Source organism: Cydia fagiglandana, chromosome 1 (assembly GCF_963556715.1).
Source record: "Cydia fagiglandana chromosome 1, ilCydFagi1.1, whole genome shotgun sequence".
NCBI classification, from domain to species: domain Eukaryota; kingdom Metazoa; phylum Arthropoda; class Insecta; order Lepidoptera; family Tortricidae; genus Cydia; species Cydia fagiglandana.
The window spans coordinates 1380830-1404014 of record NC_085932.1 but is presented as its reverse complement, the minus strand read 5'-3'; the positions used below and the strand labels follow the sequence as shown (position 1 = coordinate 1404014).

At 41.9% G+C, this 23185-nt stretch overlaps 1 protein-coding gene across 1 annotated transcript; it reads left to right on the top strand.

The window, feature by feature from the left end:
- The first annotated feature begins 138 nt into the window (after window positions 1-138).
- On the top strand, window positions 139-23167 carry LOC134670382 (remodeling and spacing factor 1). The gene is made up of 27 exons (XM_063528211.1): window positions 139-498; window positions 568-755; window positions 1725-1921; window positions 2304-2430; window positions 2641-4271; window positions 4351-4424; window positions 4646-4851; window positions 5537-5696; window positions 6359-6457; window positions 8076-8233; window positions 9617-9758; window positions 9928-10070; window positions 10910-11032; window positions 11565-11686; window positions 12817-12926; window positions 13454-13562; window positions 13680-13923; window positions 14772-14976; window positions 15750-15819; window positions 17299-17375; window positions 18147-18178; window positions 18294-18473; window positions 19567-19731; window positions 20099-20162; window positions 20600-20696; window positions 21074-22442; window positions 22803-23167. The coding sequence occupies exons 1-27, from the start codon at window positions 354-356 to the stop codon at window positions 22926-22928; spliced, it is 6363 nt and encodes a 2120-aa protein (XP_063384281.1). The 5' UTR covers window positions 139-353; the 3' UTR covers window positions 22929-23167.
- Window positions 23168-23185: the final 18 nt, after the last annotated feature.

The window sequence follows — 23185 nt, the reverse complement described above, 5'->3', positions numbered from 1 at the left end:
ATTGTTAGCCGACAAAGTTCGCCGACAATTTATAAGGCTTTCATCACACGCGTATACAAATTACAGATGCATTTTAAACGGTTCTTTTTGAAAAATATCGTATCTGTAGTAAAAGCGATTAAAAACACAACATTACGAATTCGTAAGTCTATGGCACGATGGCTGTCAATTGAGTTTTATTTTATTACTAGAAAATAAGAAAATAATGAATTCTGTGCACATTAAAATAATATTTTCGTGAATAATGTACATTTTATACAATTTTAATCTAGATATAAGTGATGCAATTGTTATCTAAATATAGTTAAAGCCACATAGCGATGTTTAGTATAAAAACTAACTGAGTTTCGACGATGGCGTCTGACGGAGAAATTTCCTGTACGAATGATCCCAATTTCGCCGCAATCTACTCGTTTTTGAAGGTTTTCGGGAAATTGTACGGCCTAGAAATACCGTCAATATCAAAATTACAGCAGCTCGTAGAGAATACGGAGGAAGGTAAGGTATTACGAGAATTGTGATGTGTTGTGTTATAAACAAACAGTGTTGAGAGTGGTGTTTGTGCAGTTCCGGAGCCGCTGAAGGAGCTGCACCTGCGGCTGCTGCGGCGCGCGCAGAAGTCCGTGCAGAGCAACCGCTGGGAGCGCTGCCTCATCAAGTTCTGCCACCAGCAGGGCCACCACCAGGAGGCGTGGGAGATCGAGCGCTTCTCCTACAAAAAAGCCAGCACAGAGGTCAAACTAAAGACCCTCAAGGTACGAACAACACTTTTTACGACATTTTGCAACCCACACTATTGAATTAGAAAGTGGCTTGATGGAAGCATTACAGTTAGTTTCTATTGTATACAGAATGTATTGATCTGACATAAAAACAACTATGTAAGTGTTATTACATTGTTAATGCAATAAGTTCCCTGTGTTGAAGCAGGGTGGCGATTCTAGTAGTTTTTACTAACCTTTAAATAGTCACAGTCTACCTCTGATCACTTCAATGTCACTATGAACTTGTGCATTTTTATGTACAGTAGTAACTTGATTTAATGTAGTAAGTGTAATTAATATAGTAATTAAAGTAATGCAGAGTCTCAAAAATGTCAGTCCAAATCAGAATAAAATTATGGCATGTCACCTGCCCAAATATTGAGCATCTCTTAAATTTTACCACCATGGATTTTACAACCACCAAGTATAAAAATATGTTTCATATATTTAAATGTGACTTAGCAATGTTATGATTGATCTAGAATAAGATGGATTTGTTTTTTGCTACCTGAACATTTTCTAGAAGAGGTCACTATCACTACACCAATAAGATTACTTGTTGTTGCTACTAAATTGTCTTGCCTGAGTGGCCTTGCCTTGCTTTGTTGCTTGTGTAATTTTCTTGTTTGTATAATAGGGCATTGTTAGTAAATGCCTGCCTTAATAATTATGTGATTCTGGTGTTATAAATCAGAATCAGAATGTATTTGTGTAACAAAGGTCGGTACAGGTGGTGATTTTAAATAGATTTTGATCACTATGTTTTACCCTATGTTTTTTGTGTACAAATTTAGTGTATGCCTAAAAATATGTTGCATCCATACATTGATTTCAATCATTTTCTTAAATATAAACAAAACAGCTGATTGCAGATAAAAAGAGAAGAAAAAAATGTTTTTTTCTTAAATATAATTAAACATCATTATTATGAATTATAATATATATGTAATTCATTTTCAGATACTTCTTGAGTACCAATTCACATGCCACGCAAAGTTCAAGGCAGCGGTCAATGCCCTGTCATGTAAGGAGCTCCGGTTGGACCCCATCGGACGGGACAAGCAGGGCTGCGTGTACTGGCTTCAGGTGGACGATGAGGCAAACCTCTGTCTGTATCGGGAGGACCAGGATGAGGAGACTTGGGAGTTAATAGCGAGGTACATGGTTTTTTTTTAAACTTTGTTAATCCTGTATCTACTATAATTTCTATGTTAATGTCATAGTTGTTGGATCTCAAAATGAATAAAAAAAAACAGAATCACATTAAGCCTCGTCTCTATATCTCGCGGCCACGACGACATCGGATCGACGATATCGGTAGACGGGGCTTTACTGTTCACTCAGTGTTTTATGGATTAGTAAGTGCCACTTGCACCATTCAACTAACCCGGGGTTAACCAGTTAAACCTGGAGTTACCATGGTTACTAGTACAATTTGACAGTGAGTTAACAGTTTGACTGCTTAACCTTGGGTTAGTGGGATGGTGTAAGTGGCCCTAAGTCTGTGATCCCTTTTGTCAATAAGTTATTTGTTTGCAGAAATCGAGAAGAGCTAGTCAAAGTAATAGGACAATTGAAGAATGGAGAAGAGATTTGTCCCTCGACTGTGTCCAACACCAATGAGGACTCCAACAGTACCGAAATACCTGCAACTGAGGCCACTGAGGTATTTTGTTCAGGGAAACAGTCGAATTATTTTTATTTGTGTTCTTTAATTACCTAGTCACAATACTATAATACATTATAAACTGAAATAGATGTTATATTTGTTAAAACTTGGATCCTGCCACTGAAGGGCTTGAAGACCGCAATTTAAAAAAAAGTTTTATCTTTCAACTACTAATACCTACTTTTGCTACTTTTTTCATGTTTTCAGAAAACCAACACACCACCTGAAGAAGAAAACGAGGAATTCCTAAGCCCAGAGTCTGAGTCGGAACATGATGACGATGAATCTAAAGCTGATCAGAAACCCCCTCCCACAGAAGCTGATGATAATATTAACAAAGAAGAAAAAACAGTAGATAACAAACCAGAAGAAGAATGTGAAAAAATTGAAGATTCTAAAACAGAAGAACAAAAAGTAGAAGATGTGAAGGCAAAAGAACCTCCTATAGAAGATAAAAATATAGAAGAGAAAGGTGAAAACCCATCAGCGCAAATATCAGAAAAGGCTGAAGATTCAGAAAATCAGCAATTAGAAGAAAAAGACGACAAAAACGAAGAAAAAGTAAAAGCTGATGCTGCTGAAAAACCCCAAATCGATACAGACAGCAAAAAATCTCCAGAACGTGAAAAGACGCCTGAGAATCCTCCAAGTGAGGAAACCAAATTAAAGGAGACGGATGAGGTGAGTGAGGCAATAGAAGAGCCGGTCATGGTTGTCACAGGGGAAGGCAGCGGAGCCGATTGTGAGAGCTCCTACTTTATAGGTGAAGAAATATCCGAACCTGTCATGTATTTTTATGGAGAAGGTTGTGGTTATGATAACGATACCGGAAACCCTGAAGTATTAGAAGAAGCCAACACAGCGCAGCGTAATTCAGATGAGGAGAATGACAATGAAGAATGTGTCAATGGTGAACATTCTAACTCTAATGATATCTCTAACTCTAGTAAAAGTAAATTAGTTAAAAGTGTTAAGTTAAAAAGTGGTCATCCTACTGTAAATAAACGATCTTTGAAGAAGCAATCTAATGATAATTCCGAAGTTCTAAAACCAGATTCTAAGAAACATTGTATTAGAAAGCTTAACAGATCAGACAGTATGAAATCAAATTCAAGCAATAATGACAATGACTTGAAAAGGGAAAGCAGCGTGAATGACAAAACCACAGATAGTGAAAGTCCGAACAAAAATAATGTGAAAAAAACTAGAGGTAAGGTAAAGAAAAAACCTGAAGTAGCAAAGAAATTAAAGCTAAATCAGAAGAAAGAGTCTCCTGCGTCGGACGCTGACAATTGTAATGATAGTAAAGCCAGTATTATAGAAAAGAGGAAAAACAGTGTGTCTTCAGATCAAGACGGGGTTGATCACACGGAACAGGAAAAAGAAGGAAGCCCGGATCACGAGGCTAAACCTGACGACGATCTACCTCCAAAAAAAATACGCTTAGAGCCTAGTAAGGACATTGAAGTATCACATTCCAAAGATACTCTAGACAGTGTAAATAAAGACGATGCTAAAAGCGAAAACAATGAAAATAACGACAATCTTAACAAAGAGCATGAAGATAAAGATCCTATAGCCATGAGAAAGAAAATTAAAGCTAACAAAGGGAAGTTTAAAAGAAAAAAGATACTACAGAATAAGGTAGATAATAGTGATGTAGAAAAGAGTAATGGTAAGGAGAAGAGTAAGTCTAAGCCTTTAAAAAGGTCGCTCTTGGACGCGACGCAAAGTGACAGGAACAAATCAGAATCTCAAAGTGAAAGTGAGGACGATATGCCCATCACTAGTGGCAAGAGGTTGAAAATTAAACCCAAGAAAATTATTACAACATCCAGGTAACATTTTCCATCTATCACTTAAAATGGTTTGTAAATTAGTTTTGATACCATATTATAATTACATTTTCTTTTATAGAAAAAAGGTTGAAGCCAAGCTGCTTGAGAAAAAATCTAGTGACGATTCCGAAGAAGAAACATTGTACAGTATAGGTAAAATATAAATTGAACATGACTTTCTTAGAGTTTTTTTTTACTTATTTTTTATTTTATTACTTATTTCCGTAAAATTTTGCACGGACGAAACTAGTTCATAAAGATTCTGGCAAACCTACTAAATTTGAGTGGCAATGCAATGTCAGAAGAGTGTATATTTAGAATCGCATTTTGTATATTTTTGCCTTCAATAAATTGCTTGCATTATCAAATTTCAGCAGGCAAAAAGACCGGCAAGAAAGTCTTAAAAAAGAAGCCAAAAGGCAAAGAGAAGGCCAAAGTAAAGGAGACTGCCGACGACTCTGATCCGACGCCCGTCCGGCAGTCGCGCCGGATCGCGCAGCAGAAGATCAAAGAGGAAGCCGACAGGAGGCATCAGGAGGAAGTTGCGCTTCGGGAGATGAAGATGATCCATAAGAAGAAGGTAAGACTTTATTAATGTATGTTTGTTGTGTGTTGTTTTTTTTTTAAATGTATGTTTAAATATAAAAGACAAAGTAAAGAAGGTTGCGGACGACTCGGATAATAAATACCACGTATTTTTCACGTATTTTGGGGCAAAAAATAGAGTAAAAATTTGAGAGTATCAGATTAACTTATTTCTATTAAGACTAAAATATGTAAACGATATCAAATACTAGTCTTTAATACACTTAATAATAATAAAGCAAATTGTGTTTTGTTTAATAAATGAAACACATTTATACTAAATATACAAAATTTTTAAGATATCACGTGACATTAGGGCGTTTTTTAATGACGTGATAATACTGATAATGAAAAGGAATCATTTCATCATATATGTTCATATATCATTCATTCATCATTATGTTGTGATGAAAAATATTGTGTATCTTCGGGGGTAGGAATATTGCAAATTGCAAACTCGAGTCTTTAATTCACCTCAACCTGCAACTGTCGTTTGCAAAATTTCTCTTATCCCCAGGCGGCCTTGCCAATTGCTTGCGCTTCGCCATCGAATCGCTTTGCGTCTCTCTGTCACTCTTCCATATTAGTGTGACAGTGACAGTTGCGTTTCGTTCGCTACGTAGCGTTAGCGATTGGCATGTTGTCGGGGCCTGGTTGGTCAATGTAGTATTGTATTACAGGGTGTCGACGAGGAGGAGGAGTGGCGTGCGTCCGGCAGCAGCTCGGGCTCGCCGGTGCGGCGGCGCGCGCGGCCGGCGGCGGGCTGGCGCGCGCAGGACTCCAGCGAGCCCGACTCCGAGTCCGAGCGCGACGAGCTCTCCGACCGCCCCGAGCCGGACCGTGAGTCAACAACTAACTTTATTTACACTTGTCGACTTTAATGGTTGCATTGAGAATTCGTATACCAAAGTAATCGCATACTTTTAGGGTTCCGTATTTACTATGGGCTCGGGAGCCCTCAACGGGACTCAACTATAATGACTTCTTACGAAACGCTTTAGTCAACTGTAATGAATCCTTGAAACTGTCGCCAAAGGATAGAACAAAAGACATCAACGCGCTACTATACAATGAATGAGAAGTGCGTTGATGTCTTTTGTATTATAGTTTTATCTACTTTCCTAATTTTGTTTAATTATTTAAGTTTTATAGTAGAAATAATATAATTTGACTTAACTCGTGGGAAAAGTATTGTACAAAATAGTGATATAATCAAGCTTTTCAATTGCGTACCTTACTTAGCTCTATTCACGATTTTATAAATTATTATTTTTATTAGCCTATGTGTGTGTGTCCCACTACTGGGCAAAGGCCTCCCCTCTCCCTTTCCAATCCGTATAAATTAATAAAAAAAAAATAGAAATAAAGGTTTCGTGCAAACAAAATGAAAACGTCCATATGCTAAGATGGTCCCTTAACCAAGCAGGCTGTACGTTTGCTTGCCACCATATTAAACAATAATTAATATAAGTGATAATCAAGTGATTTTTATAAATTTACAGTCGAATTCGGCAAATCAGACCATGAGTTCTCTCCAGAGTCCGACCTTGAGACTGGGGAACCGAGCGAGCCTCTGAAAAGGGCCAGAACTTTGCAGGAAGGTGAGTTCGCTTCGGGTGGAAGGTTGCACGTAAACACAAGAGATGGTGGAAAAACAAATAAAAACTCGACAAGAAAATGTTGCATGTTTTTTTGCGCTTATTTCTTTTCTGAGCACCAATGTTTTTAGGGCTGCATGTTTTTCGTGTTATTTGTGGCAAGTTTTCAAAATGTATCATATAGGCCGATTTTTATTTCTATAATGTTTGGTAAATTATTTATTTTCTTATGCATTCAATACATATAAGTGCAATATCTCTGTCGACAAAAACGTATAGAATTTTCATAACTGAACGGAAAATTACATTTGTTTGTCCCAAATTGGGATTTCGTATTTATTCAATCGATAATTAGGAGCTCATCAAACCAGCCAAATTTTATCCAAATCTAACGAATAAAAAATAGACAACATAATAAAAATCCGCCTATATGAGATTAATAATAATCCTTTTAATTTTAATGTAAGAATAGGCTATGTTACTTTGTAGGTCAAATAAATCATAAACAGCATGTGTTTTTTTTATTTTCGTGATAAAGTGATTTCGACTTAGAGCATTGACTAACAAAATAAAATGCTCTAAGGATATCGAAACAACTGAAAAAACTGCTTTATTTTTTTATCATTTCACATGTCATTTGCAAGGTTTGTAAGGTTCACTGTAAGTCATTTAACTCGTTGAGTGGTTACTAAAACTCGATAGAAATAAACACTTAACCATAACTATTAGATTGAGATTGAAGCAAATATATTGAATCACCCCGACGATGCTTATGCTAAATAATGTCTTAATAAATTATAAGTTACTTCGCATGTATTATTATTGAATGTAATTGAATAAGTAAATGTGCAAGAAATGAGTTAGATAAAATCGTCAGGTGACAGCCAAAACTCACTATATAATTACTATAACATTATGAAAAAAAAAATCAACCTTATTCAGATGACGATACGGTTCATTATGGCTATGAATTTGTGGTGGTAATTAGTGAGTTTTGGTTGTCACCTGACGAAATGTTTCATATTCTTCTTTTAGCGAAATGCAAACTCAACTCGAAGAACCTTTAATATTTTTTAATTAAGAAAGACCATAGAGTACTTTTCTATACAGGAACCCTTTTTTTACAACTAAAGGCCCTTATTCACGGTCCATCATATTGGACAGATTGAACATGGTCGAGAGCCCTACAAACATTTTAGTTGTATGTCGCGAATGTTGCGCGTATCCTATTGTCAGCACCCTGCCAACGGCTGGCATTTTCAACCTTATTGTAACGCAAAAGTGGTAACTTTTTCATATAAGCTTCAACGACTATATTTTTCCGTGCAAATTAACGGGTAGTTTACATTAATGTTATCAAGATGTATATTGTTTTGATGGAGTTCATTCAATCACATAGCAACCTCCGTAATTGGTCTCCTCAATTACACGTCACACATGATGGATCGTGAATAGGAACTTATAACAAGCGGCTGGAATAAAAAAAAACATCTGTCAAAGTGGCGTCCTTTCGCAATGTTTACGATAATACCGCTAAACATTTTAACATGAAAGAAACATGACTGAAAGTTCCGTGCCACTGCCGTATATAGTGCGTTTGGTAAGTTCGTTGACTGTCTAGGAGCTGATGATGGGTTCTGCAAGCACTGCGGCAGCGGCGAGCAGCCGGAATGGATACTGTTGTGTGACCAGTGCGACGCCGGCTACCACGCGTCGTGTCTCAAGCCCATGTTGTTCCTGGTGCCGGAGGGCGATTGGTTCTGTCCACCGTGCAATCATGTAAGTAAATTGTACTAAGCACGTCGCGATATCGCGTCGGCAGAAAAAATGTTTGCCTTTAATTATGAACCTTATGTTTTTTAAATAACATGTATACTTGGTCAAGCAGATCTTGTCAGTAGAAAAAGGCGTCAAATTTGAAAAATGTAGGCGTGAAGGGATATCGTCCCATAGAAAATTTGAATTTCGCGCCTTTTTTTACTGACAAGATTTGCTTGACCAGCTATACATACCTATTTATTTGAAATGACTCTGCTAGTCATAAATACAAAAATATCATGTATTTTCGTAATTTACTTATTATAAATCAGTTGGCAGAATGAGCATAATTCCTTCGCAACTTTTCCAATGAGGAAAAATAAGCTGATATTGTCTATGCCTTTAAACAACTAAAAGCGCGGGTAGGTGATAGCGTCCTATTTAGTTTTCACGATTGTGGGTGTGGCTAGATTTTCTTAGACTAGGTAATGTAAATAATTACTTTATATGTTTATTGTTGGCAAATAACGAATATTCTGCGAGATACATAGGATTTTCATGGAATTATTGGAAAGAAAACTTGGTGTGGTGACTTACGATTGCATGATTTTTTACACCATCAATATCACATTTCCATGAATGATTGAATTTATCTACTAATCGATTTATAGCGATAGAAGATTATTACGTTTTGCAATGAAAGTACGTAAAACATGTTTTTGTGGCTTTATTCACGACGAACTGGAGGAAGAGGTATACAGAGATTTTAACGTTTATTTGTGTTTATAAAGTAGTATTATTTCAGTTTTTGCAATACTTATTACTCCGTGCTTAATTTAATGTAGGCACGTGTTTGCACGGCAAATTTAAGGGAGAAATTTACACGTTTTAATCAATGGAAAATGCCATGAAGAAATTCTCACGGAAACTTGCATGCAATCTCCAACCAAAACTCGCGCGAAGGTCATATCTTCCGTCGCAAGTTTCGCGCGGCGCGACATATCTTTTGTTTCCTTCTAATTTCCTGGCTTCAGATTGTGGATGAATCAAAATCTAAACTAAGACGAGAAGATTTTAAGAGACCTAGTATTACATAGATGAGCTATACGCGTGCCTCCGTGAGGGACAAAACATACGCAAAGCGACAATATTAATTAAAAACACGTTTTAACATTCCTGACAACATACCAAAAACAATCTACGTAATTCGGTCGGGTTATTTGTTGACCACCATAAACCATACTAAATTTTTGGTGGGGAACAAACAAAAAGTGCCGCCGCATACCGCTTTCTCTGCTACTCCTACTGAAATTTCCATAAGTGCATCTCGTTCGGTCTTTTGGCCCGTCCCCCGTGTCATCTCTATATTATTGTACCTCTATGTAATTATATAATTTGTTTCAGGCGATGCTAATATCTTCTCTAGAGAGCGAGCTAGTGAAATACGACGAGCTGGTGGTGAGCGTCGAGGCCGAGCGCGCGCGGATCAAGGAACAGGAGCTGCTGAACAAACCGCCTTCCGTCAAGAGCGAGAAGAAAGAAGAAGGTATAGTTATTATTATTTTAGAATATTAGTATGTATACTGAAAATCGTAATTCAAGACCAAAGAAAGTAAGACTATGTTGCCACTTTTTACTAGCGCGTCTTGTATTTATGTGAAAATAAGTAAATAAAAGTACTTTTGCATATGCATAGAAATTGAATGTTGTTTTAGAGTCAGACAGCGGAAGCGGAAGTGCGAGCGATTATTCATCATCATCATCGACGGGCGCCGTGTACCGGCTGCGCGCGCGCCGCCAGCTGCCGGTCAGCTACCGCGCGCAGGAGTACGACCGGCTCATCAGCTCCGCTATCAAGGTACGTTCAACTCATGTTGTTATTGGTTTTTTAGGGTTGTTGTTGTCCTAGGGCACCCCGGAGGTGCATAGGGCCTCCACAAGATCCTTCCACGCCTTTCTATCTTAGCAACCGTCTTGGCCACGTTCCACTCTGTCCTACGGCTCGCAGCTCGTTCTCTACGGTCCGCCTCCAGGTGTGTACGGAGCGTTTAGGGTTGAATATGAAATGAAATCGTAAAACAAAAGCTTAATAAATCCTTTAAATGAAAACTATAGCGAACATGATTGGTTCAGTCGTTTTTGATATAAATGTACATGATATCAAAGAAAATAGAGGGTATAGAGAGTTACTGTCATGGTAAATTATGTAGCCACAGTACATTTACTGCCATCTTTCGACAGAAGATTAAAACTGTTAGAACGCCATTTGACTTTGATCCTTATTCTTTCACTGGTATGTGTTAATTGGTTAAATATTGGAATTAAAGCCATACTCGACAATAGGCCAAAGATTATGGCGCCATCGCTCGAAAAAATTGCACCATACCTTCGGCCTACTGTCGAGTAGAAGGCGTTAATTTCTATATTTAACAAATTAAACATATCAGTGAAAGAATAAGGATCAAAGTCAAATGGCGTTCTAACAGTTTTAATCTTCTGTCGAAAGATGGCAGTTTACTGTGACTACATAATTTACTTTGACTCTCTATTTCAAATTCTCCTTGATGATACTATCTAATAGCCCCCGTTTAGCCTTATCTAACATAATGATAACTACGGAACCCTAAACTGAGCATGGCCCAACATGCTCTTGGCGGATTTATTATGTAACAGTAAATGAATATGTAATATTGTCAGGAGGAATACGTGGAGCCGACAACTAGTGCGGGCAACCAGGGGCGGGGCAAGGACATCTCGACCATCATAGAGGCCGCTGAGGAGGAGAAACTCAAGGCCGAGCGGGAGGAGGCCATCGCATCGGTAACGAAATCACCTAACAAAGTATTTTAGTGTATAATATTGTTCGCGAGTTACATCGTGAGGAAACCGGACTAATCCCATTATTGGGATTCGGGAAACTAGGCCATAAGGCCTAGTCTAGGTCTAGTCTCGGTTGGAAGGTCAGATGGCAGTCGTTTTTGTAAAAACTAGTGCGTACGTCGAATCTTGGGATTAGTTGTCAAGCGGACCCCAGGCTACATGAGCCGTGGTAAAGTGCCGGGATAATGCGAGGAATAAGGGAGATATTACGGACGGGCGCTTCTCCATACCAGCGTAGTCCCCTTTTTCCTCTCTGGATATTGACATCATGGAAATAGGTCTTTCAAAATGAATAGGGAGGGGTCTTCAACAGCATTTTTTACATAAGGTGAATATTTTCGGAAATAAACGCTCCAAAAAAAATGAAAAAATCGAGAAAGTAGCGTTGTGGTTTTTATTCAATAAGGATTTTACTACTACTATTATTATGTAGTATAAACAAGTTGTTACAGTAATATTCTATTTCGTACAGGGTAAACCAATAACGGAGATCCGTAAGAAGAAGAAGCAGCGACGGAAACCGCGCAAACTCAACTCCTTGGAGGTGGTGTCCGAGGACGACGACGAGACCGATGAGGACTTCAAGGACACCGGGTATGTTGCTACCTTTCCCTATACTTTGTATCTTTTGGTATTTGAATAAAAGTAAACAAAAGCTCCGGCTCCGAAACGTGGTCTTTCACTATCGGCCTCATCTCAAAATTCAAAGTCTTAACTTCTAACTCTTCAACGAGCTATGGAGAGGGCTATGCTCGGAGTTTCTCTGCGTGATCGAATCAGAAATGAGGAGATCCGTAGACGAACTAAAGTCACCGACATAGCCCACCGGATTAGCAAGCTGAAGTGGCAATGGACAGGCCGCATTGCGCGCAGAGAAGATGGCCGATCGGGTCGAAAAGTGCTCGAGTGGAAACCACGGGCTAGCAAGCGCAGCGTAGGACGTCCACCCACAAGATGGACGGACGACCTTGTTAAGGCCGCCGGATGACGCTGGATGCGGGTCGCTTCCAACCGGTACGAATCGAAGTCCAAGGGAGAGGCCTATGTTCAGCAGTGGACGTCTTATGGCTGTGATGATGATGATGATGAAACAAAAGCTGCCCTCAAATGGCTTCTTAACCTTTTGGACGCCAATGACCGATATATCCGCACCGCAGGTCCAACGCCAAAGACGGGTTAGTCGGTCACAGACTACAGAGCAACATAGACTTACGTGCATATGCATAAAGTTCAATTTCAGTTTTGACACTTCGGTGACCGCGCCCCTTAATTTCTACAACTTTATGTAACACTATAGGTACTTTCAACTTTATGTAACACTATAGGACCCGGGTATGACCTTAAACTACGTCCAGGACCCGGGTACGTCCTTAAACCACGTCCAAGACCACCGGTGGACGGGCAGCAGCGTCCCTCAAATTCGGTGTACTCAACTGCGATCGCCAACCTGCCTGCCAAGCGTGGCGATTATGGCATGAATGCCTCCCCAAAAAAGGGGGAGGCCTATGTTCAGCAGTGGACGTCTTATGGCTGAGATGATGATGATGATAGGTACTTTCAACCCTCAATTGACCCTCTCAGAGAGGAAAATTTGTTTAAGCCGCCTTTTCACGATAGAAACATACAATACTTCTGGATTTATTCTACTTGTAGGATTCCCCTGCTATTAAAGAAATGCTCAAGTCAGTCTTACTTGTTAACAATGCTTATCATTTGTATTACAGCATGGAGTCGTCATCGGAAGACATGTCTTCGTCCGCCGACCGCGACAGTTCGGACTCACGCTCGTCCGACTCCTTGCCCATACGCCGCGCCCAACGCACTGACAAGAAAGGTAACCAACATAACCTTACCGTAGTTCACAATCGTACTAATTACGGAGAAAAAATTGTTGTAATTAGTACCTTAGTGCACAGGCATGAAGTAAGGAGACATGCGGGAAGCAAACAATAGCTTTGGGTGCGATCCACATCTCTTCTCCGCTCCGCTGGATTACAATAAATGCTAATATTAGTTCATTACTGCACGTCTCGGTGAAAAATTCAAATATATTCAAATTAATGCTTGTTAATTTTTTTGGTATTGTTTATTAATGGTAATGCTTTTTTTAGGCTGTTATGGTGGTGTATTATTATGTCTATTATAGTGGTGACGTTTAGTAAGATAGTTCGTCATCGTTTCTTTTACACATGCCCACAGCACAAGCGTTATTGAGCTTACTGCGTGACTTAGTTAATTTGTGTCATAAATGTCCTATAATATTTATTTATTTCATATTTATATTATTTATTTTCACATAATATTGCAATGAACGTATACTATATTTCGTTGCAGTAAGGTATGTTTTTGTGAATATTGCAGATCGTCCGAAACTCCGTGAATCGTCGCCGGAAGTGAAGAAGAAGAAAGGAGAGTTCGCCGGCAGCTCCAGCGAGTCCAGCGGCGCTAAAGAGTGGCCGCCGAAGAATAAGTGAGTCGCATTTTATAATACGAACCTTAAACTAAGATATGCCACAGAGACTTATAAAAGTTTATGTAGAACCGAACTGAACATTCAGATTTTACCATTCCCACTAACTTGTTCCAGATCAAAATCTAAATCGCGATCCAGACGCGAGAAACGCGAGAAGCGTGAGAAGCGCGACAAATCCCGTCCGTCGAAACCGAAGAAACCGCGAGGCCTACAGCAGTACGACGCCGACGGCAACGTCATCCGGCCTCGCGTCACTTACGGAGGCCTCAGCGACTCCCCTAATGACTGGTCGCCGAAACACAGGACGAGACAGAAGAAGATTAATTATACGGAGATGCCTAACACTGAATCTGAAGATGTAAGTAATAAATATAGAATATAACTAGGTTAAGAAACATTCGGCCTCGAGTTTCTTGTGGAAGCCTGAGCGACTCGGCCAACGGCTGGTCGCCTAAACACAGGACTAGGCAGAAGAAGATTGGACTTATACGGAGATGCCTAACACGTGAGTACAAAGATGTTGTCCTAAGGCACCCCAGAGGTCTCATAGTGTCCTATTTAGTCGACTTCACTGCCGCAAAGACACCTGTGTGAAGTAAGGAATACAGATTTGTAGACCCTGAAGGCTACTTGCGAAGCAATTGTTATCAACCTCAGCTTTAATACAGTAGGCGCTTGGTAATCCGGCGCTCGTCAATCCGGCGGCGTCTTAGATGGCCCGCTCTATAATCCGGCAGTTTACACAACCGAACGCCGGATTACAGACCGGTTGCATTGTTCGGTAGTGCAATAAATTCACATCCACTATTCCGACAGTTCCAACAATCCGGCAAAAGGGGAAAAAATTGGGTGCCGGTCTACCTAGCGCCTACTGTATATCATTGTAGAATTATTTGTTTAAACAAACATTATAAGAAATTTTTACGCAAATTGACTAAGCCCCACGGTAATCTCAAGAAAGCTTGTGTTGTGGGTGCTCAGACAACCATATATATAATATATAAATAAATACATAGAAAACAACAATGACTCAGGAACAAAATAAATATCTGTATCATCATACAAATAAATGCCCAGGATTCGAACCCGGGACCATTGGCTTCATAGGCAGGGTCACTACCCACTAGCCCAGACCGATCGTCAAACACCATTATTTAAAAATCCAAATTGCCTATTGTTTTAACAAACTAATTTTCTATTAAACAGGAAATGCATAAAGGCAGCGGCAAGCACATGCCGGACAGTTCTGACGAGTTCAAGGTCACCTCCTCCGACGCCGACTCGGACTCTGACCGGCCTGACCCCAACCAGAAGACCCTCAGCGACCTGATCAAGACGGCCGTAGTGCCGCTCGAGAAGCTCCCTGATGACGTCACCAAGGCGAAGGAGGAGGAACTGCAAGCGCATCTTAGTAAGTTATGTGTGTACGCCTTTTAACACTTTCACTAGCACTAGCGTATCTCTTAAGTAATGCTCTACCGCTTACCACTTTAACTATCACTAGCAACTCACTTACAACCCCTCCGATGTTGCGGGAGTCCATGGGTGGCGGTAATCGCTTACCATCACGTGATCTGTCTGCTCCTGTATCATTAAAAAAAAGTTTAGATATAGCAGCAGGAGAATGATAACATTGATAACAAAAACAAGGTAGTAAATGACGAATGAACGTAATTGAATGACATTTTTGGTCAATATTGTTTACAATTACAAATCTTGTGAATTTCTTCATTACCAATTGCACCTAGTTATGGTATTATAATTTACGATGAACCAATTATAATGAAATTTAGGTATATGGCAATATAATAGGTGATCTATGTATTATACTTGTAAGGTTCATTCTATCATATAAAATTTTCCTATTTTTAATTTAAACCTTGTAATTTAGGATGAACTTTGTTTGTTTGAAATTTGGCAATAAAATAAAAGAAATGTTATATTATTTGGTTTATGAAGGTATCTAATTAGATTGAAAAGGAGTGTATATTGTAATGTATATAATATGTACTACATGTTAGTTTTTAGGTTTTTTTGTATATAGTAATTGACGCTTGGTTTTTTTAATACATTGGTTTGGAAGTTTAAATAGATTGATTGAAAGGTATTTTTTGTCGCAATCGTTATTGTATCCTAGGTGTTTGAATGTCCGTGAAGTGTTGTCAGAGTGTCGTGTTGTTGCAGACGCTCAAGCGGCCGCGACGGATTCGAGGCCGCTGCGAGGCAAGGGCAGCCGCGGCGGCCGGGGAAGCAGGTATAATGATTACTTCTATTTATGTCGTCGTATCGGGGGCGCCATACGAGGATGTCGTTAGATTCCAAAGTAAAAATTCAAATTGAATCGAGTCATTTATACATTCTGATTTGTCAGCAAAAAACGACCTCGATGTTTTAATGTTATAATTGAATTTTTCTCAAAAATGGACGGCAAAGTCGACTTTGCCGTCTAAAAAATAAGTCGCGAAGCGCGTAGTTTATGGTCAGTCAAAAATTAAAAAGTTAAAAACATTGCAGTTTCGATTTTGGGACTCCAATGTTGCATACATATTCCATTATTTGTCGAGTTCCAAACTTTTTAAAAGTTGAAATGACCATATCAAATGAAGGCACAGGCCCATTAAACAGCCAAAACAGATGATTAGTACCGCGACTAAAGTCTGGCTACTGAAATTTTACCTAAATTTTTGGCGGGAAATTCAAAAAATTTTGGGGTGGTCACACTTTGTGTAGTAGGAATTATAGTTTTGATACTCGACAATATTTATGATATTCAGTGTACAAGTAAGGTACCTAAAGAAATAAGTTAAAGAAACGTTTACGTGCACTCAAAGTCAGCTCACATAATTTCTACCACTATTTAAAGTACAGTCAACGACAAACACCTAATATTTACGTTCCAATATTTAGATTTTATAGATATTTTTCAGAACTTTTAGTTTATCCGTTTCTTTGTACACTTGTCATATTTATGAGATTCAGGCATTAATAAATTCACGTACTTAATCAAAGTAATACGCAAATGTTAGAACTAGTACTTAAAGTATCAAAATATTTATAGAGCACCAACCTCCTAATTTGTTTACATTTGGTTAGGAGTTGTAAACATTGCAGTTTTTCGTTATACAACGCTACACGTTGACTTCGCACATTGTCGTAATTATTTACGAGCTTAAATAATAGTTAGCGAACCTCACTCAGTATAGAAATTATTAATATTATTTAAAATAAATCCATTATAAACCGCAAACAATTTGAATGAATGACATAAATTGACAACTGACTTTTAGATTTTTTTAAAATCATAGACAATTGGTGATACAACAACGAAATATCTGTCAACAATTTTTGGTTAGCCAGACTCTATTTAGATGTATCAAATAGGTTGGCGTATTTTTGGCAGAAAAATACACTTCTATTTTTTTATTAAAAAAAATAAAAAGGTGGCAAGGGCTTTTTGCTGTCAAAATATATATGTAAGAACGTCGCTTTTGTAAAATATTTCTATGATATTTCTATTTCTTGCATCATTTTTGAGAAAAGCACTATAATATGACTCGGCCGGAAGGCTACTCGCTGGCTTCGGATTCAATTAAACGGACTCCCAGGGTCGTCCGTTTAAAACGAATCCTCAGCCTACAAGTAGCTACTTCCGAGCCTCGACAATAATGTACTATTGATCGTCATCGCCGATCTCATATTTCGTTCGTCTGTTAAAAATTGTAATCGCTTGCAGGGGCCCGCGGGGGCGCGGCGGCGGGCGGGGCGGGGGCGACGACGCGCTCGCCAAGCTCGTCGGCGTCAAGATCAAAGGTCACCATGCCCACACACACCACCACACCGAACATACCGACACTCACATATACCCACATTCCACTGCAAATAATATATAACGAGGAGGACTTCACGTTACGATTGGGATTTCGATACCCAATAGGCAATAAACTACAGCCTTCCCACCGATAACCCGTATACTAAACGTCCGCATTGGAACGACGACAGATCCGTTCGGTGCAAATCTATGGTGTGTTGACATTTGTCCCCGCCGGGCACGGACGGGAATGAACCCTTCGTATAGATCGTTTCCATTTTTTCCCCGCCTCATATACGGCGGCGGTCACGGGTGACGAATCGAATTACATCAGATCCGTCCCGGTAAAACCACCCTATTTAGAAATGAACCTTCCGTAAGCATAACTTTGTAAACGAAATACTGAATGCATCCAATTCCAAGTCGATTACATTCTAGCCAAGTTTCACAAATTTATTATAAAGTTATCTCACGTCAATAGAAAGCTCATTGCTAAAATATAAAATCTCAATGTTATCAACAAAACCAAACATACACAGTTACACACTACATTTACTTACACTTTTATCTAATAGTGCACAATTATGTTCGGAAATATACAAACTGATCTAGCTATTTCAGTCAGTCGTTACAAAAAGTACTAAAGTTGACTAAAGTACTATGACAACGAACATTTCCAAAAAAATACAAAGGAAATCAATTATACACTACACTACACCTGTAACTTGTTTTTCAACCTAACATCTAAGATATGCCCTTATTTTTGTTTACAGACCTAAGCCAAGAACCCATCAAACCCAACCAGGTAAGAATTAATCACATAACTATTTCGCCAGCAATAGTCATAAAAGTCCTCAATAAATACATAGAATTAAAATTTGAGGCCTCACATTTCCCTAACGCATTTTTTTAAATTTAAGATTGAAAGAGAAAAGAAACGTCAAGAACGGGAAGCTAAACTAGCAGAGAAAGAAGCCAAACGCATGGAGAGAATACAAAAGAAGGAAGAGAAGGAGAAACTAAAAGAACTAAAGGCGAAAGAGCGAGAGGAGAAGAAACTAGCGAAGATAGCGCTGCAGGAGAGCAAGCGGATGAAAAAGGTATTGATTAAATTAAATTAATTATACATTGAAATAATGTCAACAGGGATAAATGCGTCACTTAGGGCTGATTTAGACGGCGCGCGAACTTGTATGCGATTTTAGTTACATTGCGGACTGTTTGGTTACGTCCACTAAACAGGATTTGGTTAGACCGAGCAATCTCCAAAAAAACCAAGATTGGACTGGTGAAGACTTTGGTGTTCTCGATCTTCACTTACGGCGCGGAAACTTGGACCCTCAAAAAGGCCGACAGAGCTCGCATTGATGCGTTTGAGATGTGGTGCTGGAGGCGAATGCTTCGAGTGCCATGGACAGCCCACCGCACAAATGTGTCCATCTTACAAGAAGTGGGAGTTACTGTCAGGCTATCAACCATCTGTCTTCGTAGAATTTTTGAATTCTTTGGACACATAGCCAGAAAGAAAAATGACAACCTGGAAATGCTTCTGGTAACGGGGAAAGTCCAAGGAAGGGCGACCACGTGGAAGAAGCCCAATGCGATGGACAGATCAGATCCCCGAAGGCACTAAATCTAAAATCCACGATGCACTGCACACTGCTGAAGATCGCAACAAGTGGAAGGAGTTAGTCCACAAAATAATTCGTGGAGGCCACGATCCTCAGCAATGAGGAATACGACACAAGGAGGAGGGAGGTTACGTCCAATTCAACCGACCGATCAAAACCCGCAATGTAATGAAACTCGCATGCGAGTTCTCACATCGTCTAAATGAGCCCTTAAGTTAATTTAGTCAGTACTCCGAAAACCTTGAAAATGATTCCCATGAAGAATCTTTGGGTATTGTACCGTCGATAGAGACAATATGTATGAATTTTTGGCACTCTATTAAATTTGAAAGTCTTATCTGTATGATTTTTATTTTAGGGTGTATTTTTTTATAAATATTTTATTCTATTCGGCTTTTTTTCAAACTCTGACATCAATTCAATTCAATTCAATTCATATAATACATATAATATAACCTGGCCTTGGGCCTTTATGAAAATTTAATTGAACCTTCAGTATCGAGTATGTCACTCGATAGGTAATGAAATGTTTACTTGTTAACTGATTCTTTACTTATCGTAGGAGAAGCCAGAATACCCGATATCCGGCCCAGTAGGTTACAACGTTAGACCAGACATGCGGATGATGTACACCGGCCCAGGCATGAAGCATCCGGATTACCCAGGTCCTGGTCCGAGTCCGGGTTCCGACCAGCCGCAGAGGTTCCCTACACAGCCCAGGTTACAGGTAATGTGGACATTCATTTATAGTTTTATTGCAAGAGAAGCACTTAACATGCTTCGAACGTAATTCCTAATTTTTGTTTTTGGTTAAGTATAATTACCATACTATTAGAAGTATTAGAACAAATTACATTAATTACAGAAAATATTTCAATTTGTTTTTATCAAGTAGAAACGCTACTATATAAATTATAAACTGAAATAAATGTCATATACTAAGAAAAAGTGACCAAGGCCTCCAGTGCCCCCGGCTGGAAGCGTTTCAGCGGTTTTTGTTTTGTTTACCATTGTAAAAATCAAACTAGCATCAGTTTTAAATAAATAAATACTATCTTATCTTAATTGCCGCGTTGCCGTTTTTCTCTATGCAGGTACGGGCGGAGCTGCGCGGCGTGCCGGTGGCGGGCCCACTGGCTGCCGACAACCTCCGGGAAGGTAGGCAACCACATACATATCAACTATAGTCTGTCTACTGACAAAGACCTGACCTTTGACCGCTATATGCAGAAAATAATGACAGCTCTGAAGGCTACATTATGTGTATTATTTAATTACTTTAAAAATCAATTCATACCAGTATTTGCCGGCTAATTTGTTTAGTTAAATTGCTATTCCTATAATTAGACGGTGCGAGAACTCGTATGCGAGTTTCATTACATTGCCGTGTTTGATTGGTCGGCTGAATATATGTGACCACAATAGTCTGCAATGTAACTAAACTCGCATACGAATTTGCGCGCCGTCCCCATAGAATGAGAATGAGAGAAATGTGCCCTTAGAGTAGAGGATGAAGGCAGGATTCATATTAAAATTGATTCCGAGTTGAAGCAGTAAATTTTCTTTTAATTAAAAACATGTAAATTGTTTGGCAGGCACACTGTCCGTAGCGGGCTCCCCGCAGCCCTTCAAGCCGGTGAGCGAAGAGCCCAGCGTCATCACGCGCATGCCGCACATGCTCAACCAATACAGGTACCTAGACATATGTATACAGACAAACAATTATACATATAAAATATATAATATGTAGCCAGTTTGAAAGTAGGCTTTTCGTATTTTTTTACCGAACAACCTTATATCATATGTATAATATATAATATGTAACAAGTTCGAAAGTAGGCTTTTCGTATTTTTTAACCGAACAACCTTATATCATATGTATAATATATAATATGTAACCAGTTCGAAAGTAGGCTTTTCGTATTTTTTAACCGAACGACCTTTTATAATATGTATAATATGTAATCAGTTTGAAAGTAGGCTTTTCGTATTTTTTAACTGAACAACCTTATTAATTTTTATGAAAGTATGAGACCTGTTTGGTTTAAAAATGTTTTGTAATTTGTCAGGGGTCCGATGATGTACCCGGGAGGCGGGTCGCCGTACGGTCCGCGGCCGCAGAACATGATGTACGTGCCGCACCCCGGGCTGCCGCCGCGGCAGTACCCGCCGCACTACTACCGCCTGCCGCCCTACCGCCTGCCCGACGGGCAGCAGCCCAACCACGCCGTCTCACACCTAGCTCTGGGGCCCCGGCTGCTGGGGACCCCCGGGGCGTCGCACCACGGGCCCCACGGGCCGCCCGGGGGTCCGCCTGGCGGCTCGCCCTACAGATCGCCCGGACCTCACGCTCCACCTGGGTCGACCTACGGACCACCGGGCCCTCACGGTCCACCTGGATCGACCCATGGGCTACCGGGCCCTCATGGATCGCCGGGATCGTCGCATGGACCTCACGGCCCGCCCGGCTCGACCCACGGCCCACCGGGATCATCCCAAGGATCTCACGGGCCCCCGGGCTCGTCGCACGGGCCGCCAAGAAATTCTCATGGACCCCCCGGGACTCCTCACGGGCCGCCCAGCGCGCAAGGCCCCCCGGGCTCGTCCCACGGGCCCCCCGGGCCTCCCCACGGGCCCCTCGGACCTTCCCACGGGCCCCCCGGAACTCCCCACCGGCCCCCCGGGCTTCACCACGGGACTCCCGGACCTCACCACGGTCCTCCCGGGCCTCCCCATGGCCCGCCGGGGGCCCACGGACCCCCGGGACCTCACGGACCCCCGGGACCTCACGGACCCCCGGGACCTCACGGACCCCTGGGACCTCACGGACCCCCGGGACCTCACGGCCCGCCCGGGTCCTCCCACCGACCGCCGGGACCGCACGGACCCCCTCCCTCATCCCACGGACCCCCTCATGGGCCACCGAATTCGTCGCACGCATCTCCGGGTCCGCCGGGCTCGTCCCACGGCCCTCCGGGGCCCCGCGGCCCGCCCGGCTCCTCCCTCGGCCCCCCCGCGCCGCACCCCCCGGTGTCGGCGCACGGCCCCCTGCACGGGCCGCACCCGAGTGCGCTGCACGGACTCCTGCGCGCCGGCCCGCCCGTGCAGCTGCAGGCCTCGCGCGGCCCGGCGAGGCCCGCCGGCCCGCCCGGCACGCCGTCCCCCGGCCCGCCGAGCTCCGCATCTCCCGTCTCGCTCCCGCCCGGGGCCCCCGGCCCCGGCTCCGACTCGACGCCGCCGCCCGCCAAGGAGCCCCCCGTCAAGATCAAAGCCGAGGTGAAGACCGAGCCCGAGTACCACTCGCCGGGGCAGTCCCCGCCGCGCGTCTCCCCCGAGCCGCCGCGCCACCCCAAAATCAAGGTGACCGACAACAAGGAGCGCCGCCCGCGCTACCCGCTCGGGCCGTACGCGCCGCAGTACGGCCCCTACGGCCCGTACGCGCCGCCCGCGGAGCGCCCGCCGCTCCTCCGCGGCCCCTCGCCGCTGCAGCGCATGCATCAAAACCTCCACCAGTTTCTACCGGAGAAACCCGAGCCGGCGCGGTCGCCGCGGGCCGAGGCGCCGCAGTACCTCCCGATGCTGCGGCCGGGCGCTCCGCCTTACAACATTCCGCTAATGCGAGCGCCCGGGCCGGCCGCGCCCTACTACCCGGGGCCGGACGTGCGGCAGGAGAAGCCGCCGCCCGCGCCGCCCCCGGACAAGCCTCCGCCCGCCGAGGCCCCCGCGCCGCCGCCTTCGGCCCCCGCGCCCGCGCGGGCCCCGGGGCCGGGGGCGCCGTCCCCGGCGCCCGTGGAGGAGGCCCCGGAGCCCCCCAAGGGCCCCGACTTCGTGAAGACCGAGCCGCCGTCCGAGCCGCAGGGCAGCGTGTTCGGCGGCCTCGTCAGCTACTTCTCGAGCCAGCGCGAGGACGAGCTCGACGCGTAGCGACCTGTACATACTCTATAGTGATCTATTTATATATCGATTCGATATTACGTTTGCGTAATTAGCGGATTAAGTTGAGGACTTTTTGGTCTCGAATAAAATGTATTATTTCCGGTTATGTTTAAGTGAGATTTATTTATACAGAGTCGATAAGTACTTACGTGTATCTCTAAATACGAATTTTATTAAAGAATCAAATCGATTATTTCTTTTTGCAAAATAAATGTTTTCTCCTACAATGTGTCTCGTTATTTGTA